This window comes from Bombyx mandarina, chromosome 19, assembly GCF_030267445.1.
Source record: "Bombyx mandarina strain Sakado chromosome 19, ASM3026744v2".
Classification (NCBI taxonomy): Eukaryota; Metazoa; Arthropoda; class Insecta; order Lepidoptera; family Bombycidae; genus Bombyx; species Bombyx mandarina.
Window position 1 is genome coordinate 3,465,447 of NC_143225.1, and position 15,050 is coordinate 3,480,496.

At 36.0% G+C, this 15,050-nt stretch overlaps 1 protein-coding gene across 1 annotated transcript; it reads left to right on the forward strand.

Annotated features, from left to right (window-relative positions):
• LOC114239488 (BOS complex subunit NCLN) lies at positions 1-12,891 on the forward strand. The gene is made up of 10 exons (XM_089735062.1): positions 1-316; positions 585-772; positions 1,587-1,773; positions 2,351-2,481; positions 3,545-3,757; positions 5,559-5,780; positions 6,394-6,561; positions 7,653-7,743; positions 10,111-10,240; positions 10,759-12,891. Exons 1-10 carry the CDS (start codon positions 142-144, stop codon positions 10,898-10,900), a joined length of 1,647 nt encoding a protein of 548 aa, XP_089591188.1. The 5' UTR covers positions 1-141; the 3' UTR covers positions 10,901-12,891.
• Positions 12,892-15,050: the final 2,159 nt, after the last annotated feature.

A 15,050-nucleotide genomic window follows, 5' to 3' on the forward strand; every position in this document is an offset into this window, starting at 1 on the left:
ATTGGCACAAAAAAAAGAGCATGTGAAAGATATCATATCACTTCACTTATCACACGTAAGGCTTCTAAGGAGATTATGAGCTAGAAATTAGTTTCTGTGTTAATTTCATTACTGAAGAGAAGAACGTAATTAGGTTCAAAAATGTGGCTGGATGAAGCAGATGGCTTTGCTGAAATATTCAAAGGCTATTTGCCTTTTTATCTTTTCGTTGCCCTACCTATTTTCATTATAATGTCTCCAGTTAATCCTGTGGCGGCCTCACACGAATTTTCCGTGTACAGAATGCAACAATATGACTTACACACCGTTCCCCATGGTAAGGTTGCTTATATTTATAAAGTTTAATTTAAAAAATTGAATAACAATGACCTATAAATTTTGAGGTTACTCTATATTTTTTTCATATTAAAGGTAAGATTACAGGCTGTTTGCATTTGGATCAGTGGCTTATCATTTGACATAAATATTTTGTTAGAAACGTATTTATTAACATTAGGCATCTTGGCTTAAAAATAAGCCACCAAAAATCAGAAGTGATTAGTTAGTTTACTTAAATTTACATACAATATAATTTTTTCTCGTAGGCTGTCGTAGTGCCAGCTTCAACTTAGAAGGTCGTTCTTTAACATCATGGAGCACATCACGTCACTGTGTCGTTGCACGCGTACAAGAAATAACTTTAGAACAGTTCCTAGAAATCCGCAACAAAGCTGGGGCGTTGTTATTAGTATTACCTAAAAATGAAACTCTTTTGACGCCTGAAGAAAGAGAGGTAAGATTACAATAACACACTATATGCAGAAAACGGAAACATTGAAAAATCATCTAAAAATAAAAAATTTCAAAAATATTGACGAATATTTATAATGTTACTAGCGGTACTTGCCCGCTTCGCTGGGCATTTAAAATTAACATTAATATTTATTGTCATTATTATTAGGGAGTCCAACACTCTTTTATAAATATTAACCTATCCATAAAGTACATGTATTTTCTACATGGATACAAAGTTTTAAGTCAATCATATGTTTGGTTCAGTAGTTATAACGGAACATCCGTAAATACCACTGTAGATTTATATATTAGTATAGATGAGGACAAGAATGCTGTATACTTCCTTACTTGCTAGTATGGTTTTGTTTTTAACAATATTTATACGGACTTGCTATATAAAGAGCCAGACTTTCATTTCAGTGTTGTCTACTAGCTTAGCATGTAAAAGTAGCTATTTTAATGATATATCCAATTTTAATTTTATATGAGATTCTCACACGATTTTTTGTAATTAAATATGTAGATACTTAACACAGGTTCATGAATGACTTGCACACCACCTCACCTATCTCTCACACATCGTATTATAGAACTAAGACTTAGAACTCAGGTCTCGAGGTGAATATAAGCATTTTTATTGTTTATTTGTATGGATTATGATTACCACTTGACACCAGGCATGACTATGAGAACTGTCACATATTAAAGCAATAAAAAAAAATAGATAGTCAATAAATTAATTGTAGTGATATTGTTAGGAAGAGCATTTTTACATGTTCAGAGTCTGTACTAAGAACCTTGGTTGTCTGCAGCATATTCAATTGCTGGAAATGGCGATGGTACAACAAGAAATCAATGCACCTGTGTACTTTGCTCGTTGGACTCCTGAAATGGAGGACATTCTGGCTGACCTCCAGCATAGTTTTATTACGGATGACAAGTCAGGAACCGCTCTAGAGGCAATGTTCAACACTGTATCATCAAATGGATATCAAATTGGTAAGTTTAACATATTTACTAACTAATGCTGAAACACTTAAGTCTAATTAATAAAACTAAAAGACAAATTTGCTTTATTTAACAGGCAATGTTCAATTATATTTGTTTAAGTTATTATTAAAGCAAATTTTTTTTATAACCATTATCCTATGTGCGTCATATTCCTCAGTTCTGAGGGTCGTGACCTTTACTGAGCACTTTTGTTAGGACTATGTTCCTCCATTCACTTCTGTCCTCCGGGCAGTGGATAGCGACATTGATGCTAGATTCTAAAGTCGCCTTAATCTGATCGGACCAGCGCATGGGACAACGACCCCTAGGCCTCTTTCCTTCCACTTTGCCGGTGATGAGAAGTCTTTCGAGATTGTCACCCTTTTTCCTCAGAACGTGACCGAAAAACTCTAAAATCCTACATGGGCAAATGGTGGAGAGTCTCAAGGAGACGCCTAGTTCTTCCAGGATTGATTATATTATATTAATTATATTGATTGATTTATAACCATAAAGAACATGAATTTTATTTCAATTTTAGAAAATAATTAAACAAAACTGAACTCTGTTGTTTTTTCCTATTCAGTTGTCTCAGCCCCGACTCCACAGAAGCTCGATTCTAAACCAGTCACGTTACACGGCAAACTTATTGGGCGCTCCGGTTCAGCTCAAACTATTGTTATTGCTGCAAATTACGATTCCGCTGCCCTCGTACCGGTAACTACAGTTTTTTAAAATTACAAGTACCGTTTAAAATAAGAAAAAATGCAAGTAATTGATTTACTTTCATGTGTAACAGTTTTCATTTTGGGCATAAAGGACATGGGCCGTTTTCAGCCCAGCTACTAGTGCTCATATGAATGAAATATCTATAGAAAAAAAAAATCATTTTTACATACTTTTTATAAAATTTAAGGGTATTTTAATGGTGGGATAATTAAAATCATAAATAAAAAGAAATTAGCATGACTAAGCTACATTGATAATATTGAAGGAGTTGCCATAGGTAATATATATTTATATTTTAAACAATCCACACTAAATCTTCTTAAAAAAGACATTATATTGCAAAAAAACTAGCAAAATATATTAACATATTTAATTAATGGATTTTAAAACTAATGTAAAACATTATATCTAAACAAAAATCTATTTTTATACTTTGAAATCCGTAGAATAAATCATTACATCGATCAATAATTTTATTGATCATTAGCAAAAACAAAACGACGCTTGTGTAATGTTTATTTACGTTTTACATTTGATCAGTCGTTTTTGCACTCGTGCGCATTGTGAATATTATTAAGTGTTTCGTTGCGATATACCTGCTTATTATATTTTGTCGTGCATAAAATTAAGTCTTGGCGTTCATTGAATCAGGTCTGTGTTATAAAGTACAGTAATATAAATAATATTTAAGCTGATGATGATGTTAAAGTGTAAGTGTATTGACAGCAAATCATATATTTTTTAAATATCTCTGTATCCCCATGAACAATATTGATTTTAATTTTTGTAGGCAGAAGAGCATACGGTCCACCTGATGGTGAGTGGTTACCGTCGCCCATGGACTTCAGCAATTCCAGGGGCAGAGCCAAGCCGCTGCCTACCGCTTAATACTCTCCACAAGCCTCTTTTAAAGAAGGACATGTCATAGCGCTCGGGATGTTTATTCGCGTCAGCCACCGCGGTGGATCGCTGCACGTTAACCACTGACTGACTAACGTCTATTGCTCATTACTATAACTGCCCCTTACATGGTTAATGAATACTTTTATAGGAAATATCCCAAGGCGCAGATTGTAATGCATCAGGAGCAGTAGCATTACTGGAATTGGCCAGGATATTCTCTCGTATATACTCAACGGCTGGGGGGCGCGGAGCTCCGACTTTGGTCTTTGTGCTGACTTCGGTGGGGCACTCGCTCAACTATTTCGCCACTAAGAAATGGCTAGAAGAACAACTGGACTCCAGTGACGCTTCATTGCTTCAAGTAAGTTTTTTTTTATTGCTAAGATGAATGGATGGTGAGCTCACAGCCCACCTGGCGTTATGTGGTTTCTGAATCCCATAGATATCTACAACGTAAATACGCCACCCACCTGGAGATATAAGTTCTAAGATCTCAGTATAGTTATGATGGCTGCCCCATCCTTCAGACCGAAACGCATTACTGCTTCACGACAGAAATAGGCAGGGCGGTGGTACCTACCCGCACGGACTCACAAGAGGTCCGACCACCAGTAAATTAAAATGTATAAAGCTTCCGAATATATATGAATACAAGACGCCATAGATATCACTATGTGAATTATGCTGTGAACAGGATGAATCCTGAGACATACAGCACTAATCTCAATAATGTGATCCGTACGTCGTTACGCTACACTTCACTGCGGGTAAAGTTTTGGGTGGGGTAGGAAAATTTTTGTTTGGAATAGGTAATTAATTGGGAAGGGAGATCATAATGGTTCCGGTAGTTTAAATTTTCATTTATAATGCATTAAGATATAGTTTATTAAAGAATAATCTAAAAAGTTACAAAAACTCACTTGTCCCTATTCACCTAGGCGTTGGGTGAATCGGGTCGCATAAAGGGAGAATAGATTCGATAGGGCTGGCACTATTTAGTTGTTAGGTAGGGACTTAACTTTAGGTAATTGACTTTTTAACATCTTTAATGAGTTACAAAACTTTGATGACTAAATTAAACTATTTAATATTATTAAACACTAAATAAAAGTCATCTTCAGTTCAACAGAGCTAAATCTAACAACTCAGTGGTGGTAGGACCTCTTGTGAATCCGCATGGGTAGGTACCACAACCGTGCCTATTTCTGCCGTGAAGTAGTAATTCGTTTTGGTTTGAAGAGTGGGTCAGCTGTTGTTACTATAATGAGACCTTAGAACTTATATCTCAAGGTGGGTGGCGGCATTTATGTTACATATGTCTATGGGCTCCGGTAACCACTTAACATCAGGTGGGCTGGAAGCTCATGCACCCATCTAAGCAGTAGTTAGAAATATTTTATGAACAGATATGTGTAGAAGGGTTATTTTGATAATATCCTGAAAAGCACCCTACGCTTTTTTACAATAAAATCATTTTTTCTTACACTATTTTTTATTGAAATTTATTAAAATTTATTTTCTATTTTTTAGTTTGATTTTCTATAAAAGCGTATTTTTTTATTTTTTTTAAACTATTATTTATTTTTCATTTTTTCAATATATATTTTTGAATTTGAATTGAATCAAAATCATGTTTAAAGATTCCGTTACATACTAACATACATATGTACGTCTGAAGCTAATATAGGCGTATTAAAAAAAACTCATCAAACTCACTATTGTGACATCCCAAATTTGTCCCTATTCCCGCCAAACTACGGTAATGAATGAATGAATGAATCAATGAATGATGAATAAATGATTTATTTTATTTCAGGCAACAACAAGTCCATATCGACGCTTGAAAGGCAAACGTGACTAAGCGACAATGCATGAACTTTACAGTAGACTAATTTAAAGGTGAAATACTTGAAAAAAAAAAACTATTTTAACGAATCTAGCTGTAGGATTGAAATGATTTTAATAGACTTAGAATTTTTTTTTTGCGCATCGAATATGTTTATTGCCTATCATTTATGTATAAAGCAGTTAATTGTAGCTTAGTCTCGTTTGCCTTTCGAGCGTCGATATGTGTACATAGTATCATTGAAACATACTTAAAATCAACAAAACCAATCAAATAAAAAATGGATAATGTATGCACGTGCGTGTTTGCGCGTCAGGACGTGTCGTTCGTGAGCTGCATGGAGTGCGTGTCGCGCGGCCCGGTGCGCATGCACGTGTCCCGCCCCCCGCGCGCGCCCTCCCCCGCGCACTCCTTCCGCGCGCGGCTCGGGGCGCCGCTGCAGCACAAGAAGATCAACCTCGCCGACGAGCTGCTCGCCTGGCACCACGAGAGGTTCAGCATCAGGAGGATGACGGCCTTCACTCTTAGTTCATTGCAGGTTCGCTAAGTTTCATAGTGATTCGGAACTTCGCATGTAGAGGCTGTTAGTATGCTGCAATAGTTTCTTACTGGATATTCCTTGTCAAATAAGTGTTTTCGGGTCTGGAAGTTTGTTTTATTTCATATTCGGTCTTAATTTGAGATTTCATTAATCGTCCATGCAGTGGCGGATTAAAGGTCCAGAGTGCCCTAGGCAATCACTTTATCGGCGGCCCTGTACCGGCCATAAATGGCCATCATAATACTATAAATTTTAACTAGTTGTTTTTGCAATTACGATGACGTTGTATCATCAAACCCTAGACTTTAGTAGACCAAGACCCTTGTACTTACGCTAATGCGCGAATGAATTAAGACGTTATAACTGTGACGAAATCAAGAGGGACGACAGAAGATTTAGATTATAGATCAGAATTTAGTTCTTAATCGTCGATATGTTATTTTCTTTATTTATTTAAAAATTCTGAGCTCGCGCGCCCCTTGTAACTACATGCCCCGAGGCACGTGCCTAGTTTTCCTTACGGATAATCCGCCTCTGCGTCCATAACCACTCGTATGTATGTATGTATTATTAGAAATCACCATTAATGAAATCATCCCTCTCTCAACAGAGTCACAAAGATTCAGGAAGGAGTACAGTACTGGATACACCATCTGAAGACAGAATCCAAAATTTAGTATCAAACGTGGCCAGGATAGCACGTGCTCTGGCCTCACATATTTACAACATCACGGATGATGAGAACGATGAGGATGCAGGTTTATATGATGATGTACTGGTATGTAATATATTTTTATAATATACTAGCTGACCCGGCAGACTTCGTAGTGCCTCAATCGATAAATAAAAGACCTAAGCTTTTGTATAAAATAAACTTAAAACAAACAAAAGGAATCCACCCGACGGGGGACACATCAATGGAAAAACAAAATTGTAATTTTTTTAAACTTTTCAACCTTCTCTGGACTTCCACAAATAATTTAAGACCAAAATTAGCCAAATCGGTCCAGCCGTTCTCGAGTTTTAGCGAGACTAACGAACAGCTATTCATTTATATATAGTATATAAGTCGGATTAATTTATATAAGTCGGATTGGTGGTAGGACGTCTTTTATATAATATAATGGAAGATTTTGATTGTTTCTACTGTTCTGAATATTTGATTATATTTCATTATCACGTTCAATGGTATAACTAGATGCTGATAATCGAATAGCCAAGTTTGAATCAATGGGTATTTGTTTTCATTTATATAATATAGTATTTTAGAACAGTAGAAACAATCAAAATCTTCCTTTATATTATATAAAAGATGTCCTACCACCAATCCGACTTATTGGCGGGAATTCGCGTAACATGTGGATTGCATTTTTAATTTTTACTAAATTTTTGTATAGCGCCCCGCTCCGGCTCCGCTCGGGTCTTTAACAAAAATTTCAAAGATATTTGACGTTGTTTTATTTTTTAAAATAAAAGAACACTTATTGCGGCATAACTATAATAGTTAGATATATGCTGTCGAGACACTTTTTGTAAATAATAATGTGTTCTACAAAGTCGTAGTACATTTTTTTATTCTATCATCAATAGTTTTCGCAGGGTACGCGATGTAAAGAATATTTTAGGTAATTTTTTTACACCTTGGGTTACATTATTAGAGTTTGAGTAAGGATCCCTAATTTTTTTTCAAAAAAGATTATAGCCTATGTCACTCGGGAATAGTGTAGCTTCCAAACAGTGAAAGAATTTTTCAAATCGGTTCAGTAGTTTGGGAGCCTATTCAATACAAACAAACAAACAAATCTTTCCTCTTTATAATATTAGTATAGATAATATATATTTTCTTTTACATAATTTATTTTCTTTCAGAATGTAGACGAGGCAGCAATAAGATATTGGTACAATTATTTATCATCTCAATCAAGATCGGCTCACATAGTCACAACATCACCAAACGGAGGTAAATATACAATTACAATGCACATACATAATACACTGTGTACCTCAGTGGGGATTTTTTTTTATTGCTTAGATGGGTGGACGAGCTCACAGCCCATCTGGTGTTAAGTGGTTACTGGAGCCCATAGACATCTACAACGTAAATGTGCCACCCACCTTGAGATATAAGTTCTAAGGTCTCAGTATAGTTACAACGGCTGCCCCACCCTTCAAACCGAAACGCATTACTGCTTCACGGCAGAAATAGGCAGGGTGGTGGTACCTACCCGCGCGGACTCACAAGAGGTCCTACCACCAGTCAAAATGAGTAATAATAAGCACCCCTCTTTGCTAGGTCAAAGACTTCCACATAGGGTAAACAATTGTGAGACGAACAATTGTTTTCTCTTAGTCTGGGTATTTTATATATATAAATATTTTTGTGCATATTTTATCATTTAGAAATATGCATATCAGTGTCAAGTTTTCGGAGTACAGAGAATCCTAGTTCTAGGACCAGATTAATGTGTCATTTTTCCTTGATTATTTATTTACGATTATGTATATTTATCAAAATAATGTTGCCATATTCTTAAACTCAATATATTGATATAGGGTTCCAAAATGAAGTGTGAAGTGAATATGTCAGCCTGTCTTTAAAAATAATTATTGTCCCTTTTTATTGATATTGAACTAGTCAGGTCATAAGTATTGTCACACAGTAAAAACTTTTCTTTTAGAATGCTGGCCACAAAAAAGTTTATTGAATTCGAATTTCGAATTGTTCATGAAAATAAAAATGTATACTTTTAAAATTTTACTCATTTTTAAATATGGAGTGGACGCTTAAAGAAGACCGTGCTGCAGTTATTGCGTTGCATCGTTGCGGTTACGCGCCAATTCAAATTTTTAACATACTGAAAAATTTGAATATAACCAAAAGATTCGTTTATCGTACCATCAAACGATACAATGAAGACTCTAGTGTAGATGACAGGTCAAGAAGTGGTCGCCCTCGGTCTGTTAGGACTCCAGCAGTGATAAAAGCTGTGAAGGCGCGAATTCAAAGAAATCCCAAACGTAAGCAGAAAGTGTTGGCCCTTCAGATGGGGATAAGCAGAACCACGGTGAAAAGAGTGTTAAATGAAGACTTAGGGCTTCGGGCATATCGAAGAAAAACAGGACATCGTTTGAGTGCTCGTCTAATGGACCTGAGACTGAAGAGATGCCGCGCTTTGTTGAAGCGGTACGCAGGAAAAAAATATCGCGAAATTCTTTTTTCGGATGAAAAATTTTTTACCGTAGAAGAGAGCTACAACAAACAAAATGATAAGGTGTACGCACACAGCAGTGAAGAAGCGAGCAACCGTATTCCGCGTGTCCAACGAGGTCAATTTCCATCCTCGCTCATGGTATGGTTGGGAGTTTCTTATTGGGGCTTAACAGAGGTACATTTTTGTGAGAAAGGTGTAAAAACGAATGCAGTTGTGTATCAAAATACAGTCCTGACGTACCTTGTGGAACCTGTTTCTCATACCATGTTCAATAACAGGCACTGGGTATTCCAACAAGATTCGGCGCCAGCTCATAGAGCGAAGAGCACACAAGACTGGCTGGCGGCGCGTGAAATCGACTTCATCCGGCACGAAGACTGGCCCTCCTCCAGTCCAGATTTGAATCCGTTAGATTACAAGATATGGCAACACTTGGAGGAAAAGGCGTGCTCAAAGCCTCATCCCAATTTAGAGTCACTCAAGACATCCTTGATTAAGGCAGCCGCCGATATTGACATGGACCTCGTTCGTGCTGCGATAGACGACTGGCCGCGCAGATTGAAGGCCTGTATTCAAAATCACGGAGGTCATTTTGAATAAACTTTAGTGTCATAAGAATCTATGTTTTGTTAAGTTCATGTTGGTATATGAATGGTTACATAATGAATAAACTTGTTTCAATTATTTTACATTAAACATGTGACAGAATTTATGACCTGACTAGGTATATCAATAAATCTTGTCTATTTACCAAGATTCCACAAGTATCTTTGAGATTTTGAAGTTTTGTTTAAAGAGTTTGAAGTTCGCCTTATTCATACTTCATTTGTGATGTCGATTTAATGTCCACTCATCGTTCTCGTCGAAGGGCTCGACGAGTAAATTAACCCTCAGACACAGCCCACTTAGTTTCTCGCTGGATTTTCTCAGTGGGTCGCGTTTCCGATCCGTTGGTAGATTCTGCGAAGCACGGCTCTTGCTAGGGCTCGTGTTAGCAACGTCGTCAGGTTTGAGCCCCGTGACCTCACCTACTAGTTAAGGTTACGCTGAAATAGCCTCTCAAGGCTCTCAGCTTAGGTAGGAAAAAAATATTTAATGCTGTGCTTTGTTTTCAGGTGTGACCGGGGCATTAGAAAGAGTATTATCTAGATACATGGAGGTTACCGTGAGCACACACGCCGTCGATAAACGAGAGCCGGAGTATACTCTGTACTCACCCACTAGCGCCACCTTGTACGTTTACAGGTGAGTTTGTTTTATTGATTAGCCGACAGATTTGTTCCCTACCTAATCGTTGGTAGCTAAGCTATTCTTACTACGCGCAGATGGCTATGTGAGCTCACGGGCACATCCTGGATCGGAATCGCTCACATGATGATCAGTTGAGTCCGAGTATAGGAATTATTCATACAGTATCTAACAATTTTGACTTTCAGAAAAAGTATGATTTGGAAGTGAAATTCCAATGGTGAAGTGGCAAATTAACGTGGGTAAATGACAGTTATCCTGCCAAAGACAAAATGGCAGCGATTCATACAAAAAAAAAATTAAAATATTTCAGAAAATGCAAAAGAAATGTTCTTGCAACACTGTACTTAAAACTATATAAGTGTTATATGAATATTTATGTGGTAATGTACCTTCCGGTAGAAGCAAGGTGATTAATTTAACGGCACGTAAATTGAGATAAAAAAGATAAAGAAACTTTCATTGTACTTGTATTGAAACAAGATTAAAGTGGTTTTTTTTTCTATTTCTTTCAGCGTTAAGCCGGCGGTCTTCGATCTCATTCTAACATTAGCGATAGTTTGTTATTTAGCTGTAGTTTATTTCGCGATACAAGCCTTCCCGCGTTTCTACGAAGAATACGCGAAGATCGTTACGGGCAAGACCAAAGTACAATAGAGAGTTGTTACGTTACTGTGTGGGAAGGGAACTGAACGCTTACGAAGACAGCTTATACACTCGTTCTCAGTAGTAACTTCTATTTTTTTTAACTGAAAAGGCAAAGGTATCATACCATACAGCCTTATCCTTTATAATATTTTTTTTATGAGAACTGAGAATATGAAGTCAAATGATTGATTAATTTTACATTAATCAATTGCCATGAAATAAGATGTGACGATATGGGATGAAATATAATCTCAGTAAAATGGTGGTTATTTACTGAGACTTTCAGTGGACTTTTTGGAGGAACTCGAGAAGCTACGTCCAGCGCCGTTTCATTTTTCCAAATCTGTACACTTTCACAGATATTAAACAGTTCATAAATCAACGTTATTACATATTTAAACCTAAAGAAACACTAAATAGACTAAATAAAACAGTTCACACGACTTCGCTCTTCACGTTCCCGCCAAAAAGTCACACTCGTTCGCAATATTTCTTGTCGCAATTCAATTTGACATTGGCTGTCATTCGCATCTGTCAACGCGATTTGAATTTTGTCAAATTCGAATGACACTGCCAAAGGGGTCGTTTGACATAAGTCATAAATATTAAGTCCGTGCTACTGAAGTAATTGTTAAGTTTAAATGTGGTATTTTAAAAGAATGTATTATGTAAAATGATCTAAAAATATTCCCGCACAGTGAAAGTGAATAATAATTTATTTGTATTGTAAATGTTGTACATCGATTATTTATAGATGCAATGAAGAAAACGGATACATGCCAAGTTGAGTTTTATGTAATAGTGCATAAGTTCGATTGTCATTCTTGAATGCATATACTAGCAGTTTGCTTTAATATTGTAATGTGTAAATAATGATCAATCACCGTCATTTATCGAACTCCGAGACAGTATTGTGCTTCAATGGAAATGTTATTGAGAGAAACCGTAGTCCCAAAATTATTTCGCATTAACTTGATTATTGGACAACATTAAATCGATATTAAAATATATCGATTAAGAAAAACGTTCACTCATAGTCCATGGTTTTGTATGGAATATTTGAAAACTAAAAAATCCATAACCTCGCCTCGGAGTTTGACACAAAACTGCTCCCACACTTACATCCAGTTCTATATTTATCTTTTGTGTTTTTGTTGAACGAACATTGACGTATCTAGTACTTTAATTCGTTGTTCTCACAAAGGATCCTATTGAAAAAAAAAAGCGGTTTAATGTCGCTTCCTGTGTTATTTGTAGCGGTTAAGTTCTTCGGTTAAGGGTAGCGCCGTAATATCAATCGATTCTTATTTGAACACATATCAAGAAAAATTATCAGCCAAGGCTGTATGTTCAAATCCACTATGGATCTATTAGCTTCAAATCGTTGATTTTCATTCTATAAATTCTCCATTTTCGAATCCTTCGCTTGTAATTAATAATGACATTGTTCTCTTGGGTATCTCGAAGTTTATACCCTCAGGGATCTTGCTGAGCATATTACTGGTGGTAGGGCCTCTTGTGAGTCCGCACGGTAAGTTACCACCGCCCATCTTATTTCTGCCGTGAAGCAGTAATGCGTTTCGGTTTGAAGGGTGCGGCAGTCGTTGTATCCATATTGCGACCTTAGAACTTATATCTCAAGGTGAATGGCGGCATTGACGTTGTAGATGTCTATGGGCTCCTGTTACCACTTAACACCCGGTGGGCTGTGAGCTCGTCCACACATGTAAGCAATAAAAAAAAACTATCAAATCGTAGCTAAGTCAATAGTTTTGTTTCTGGTCATACCACTGCTAAATATACTTGTGTTATCACACGAAATGCACCAAAGCGACATTTTGTTTTGAACAATAAAGCGTAGGTACATAATATCATGTTTTGGTTTACGGTTTTGAATTTATAACGGTTTTTATAAGAGTTTAAAAAAGTACATTGTTATTTATTTAAGTGTTTATTTTTAGAAATTTCGCGAAGAAGTAACTTCGGTTTGATCGCAAAAAGAACATCCTTAAACCCGACTTCAAATCGTTCAAGATAAATACGTACAAATTATTTATCTTGATTTCAAAACTAATAAAATTCATTTTACAGTTTCGAATATTCCTTTTTCAAATACTTTAATCTCCAATTACTATTATAAAAAAAATAAAAAAATCGAGCTGGCAACATAAAATTCAATGTTGCCAGTAAAAAGTCTAAAATGATAACTATGTAAATGACGTTTGTTGTGTATTTAAATTATAAAAAAAAGGTAATATATATATTTAAAAAAAAAGATTCAGAAAGCAATAATTGATTCCGTTTTTATTGAACTTTGAGAGTGTGTAAGTTAATGTATGAGAGTTCGAATTATTATTCCATTACCGGCTGCATAGGTTTTTGTGGGTATATATAATATATTTTTCTATTTTATAAACAATATGCTCGAACAAATAATAAGGTTTTAGATTCATATTCTCCACTAGTTCATTTATAATTAGTTAAGGAACGGGATTGTATTTGGTGGATTAAAAAAGAACATTGGGTAAAGTGTAGCTGATTTCACGAATACTCATAGTGAATTTTTTGTCAATAATTATTAAATTTCACATTTTAGGGTTTTATTTATTTATTTACATCGTAAGACTTATGAAGAAAAACAGACTGTTGTAAACAGAATGTTTGAATTTGTTAAAATTCGCGTACAGAACCCTGATTGGTTTGAATATAATATAATAATAAATTAGAAATTTATAATGATTTTTTTCTGGTTGTTGCGAGCCGTTTCGAGGCGCCACACAAACTAGCACTTCTGTTTTACATAACAAGTGTACCCTATCCGATGTAGAAACGCGACTAAATCTTCAATATCATGTCTAAATGTGGAGACATCCACGCGGTTGATTCCGGTCGCCTCCTGACTTCAGTGTGCTTAGTGCGAGTTTTTTAACGTTCTGGATAGCGTAAAAGTTAAATTTGTATGTAGGAACAGCGCCCCTAGCGGCAAATATGAGCTAACTTTTACGCTATCGGAATATCTATATATTTGAACGTTAAAAAACTCCCACTAAACACACGGATGGGCTGTGAGCTCAGCCTTCTAACTATTATTTTAATCTAATCAAATTGCCGTTACAACGTTAATAAATTTTATGCATTTGTTGAGATATAAGAGTACCTTTTACGAGTCATTCTACCACTTAATTTTTAACCGTCCCAATATATATATATATATAATAATTCCTTCCGTATTTAAGTTCGTTCTTTAGATAAATTCAGTCACCGTTGCACTTTGCAACATTAAGAATTTCACAATTCACATGCAGAATAGATAAAACCTTTTAAAGAAAAAAAAATACGTGTACCGTTCTAAGAAAAGCTGATTTTACGGTTTTAATCGCCCGTTTATTTCTACCATTTTAATAATTCAATCACCCGTGACGACGGTAGTTTGTAATGTGTCCGAGAAAACTATCAAATAATAAATACTAATTTGTGAAATTAGTATCACGTCCACGACTCGGAAATACCGAAAAAAGAAAGTATATTGTAATTAGTTGTGTTCTAAATAAACAAATAAATAAAATAAAAACGGCTGGATTAAAAAGAAATAATTTGAAATTGTAATAAATGCTTTCGTTTGTTTCTTTCTCGAAAAGTTGGAAAAAAAATTGCGGTGAATTTAACACACAGTTATTTTGGATGAACTTGCTTTTTTATAAGGATTTTATAACAGGTGTACTCTGGAGTAGTTCAGTTTGTATTTTGTGTGTGTTGTAGTCCTAGGGTACCCCGCTGGTAACTAGGGCCCTCACAAGTTGTCTCCACTTTACTCTGTCTTGCGCTTGCTCCTTGACATCACTCCAGGTCACGTTGGCAGTCCTCATCTCACTCTCTACGGTGCGTCGCCAAGTGTGTACAGGGCGACCAGGTCTTCTCCTACCAAGCGGTTGCCACTCAAACGCGATTGATGCTGCGTTGACTCCGCTGCGCCGTAGAGTGTGTCCTATCCAACGCCATTTCCGATGAGCAATGTCTTGCGCGATGGGATTTTGGTCGCATTTGTATTTTGTACTCGAGAAAATATGGTTTAAAACTGACGCTCTCATTACACAGGCTGATGGGGACTGGTGTGGTTTACGATTTTACCACACTGAATTCGATAATCTGGGTTATTATA

What these genes read in the sequence shown, in the direction of transcription:
- LOC114239488 (XM_089735062.1), top strand. Translation starts at nt 142, where the DNA reads ATGTGGCTGGATGAAGCAGATGGCTTTGCTGAAATATTCAAAGGCTAT. An exon ending in CTTACACACCGTTCCCCATG is followed by an intron (nt 317 to 584) that starts GTAAGGTTGCTT and finishes TTTTTCTCGTAG; the next exon opens with GCTGTCGTAGTGCCAGCTTC. An exon ending in GTGACGCTTCATTGCTTCAA is followed by an intron (nt 3,758 to 5,558) that starts GTAAGTTTTTTT and finishes TTTGCGCGTCAG; the next exon opens with GACGTGTCGTTCGTGAGCTG.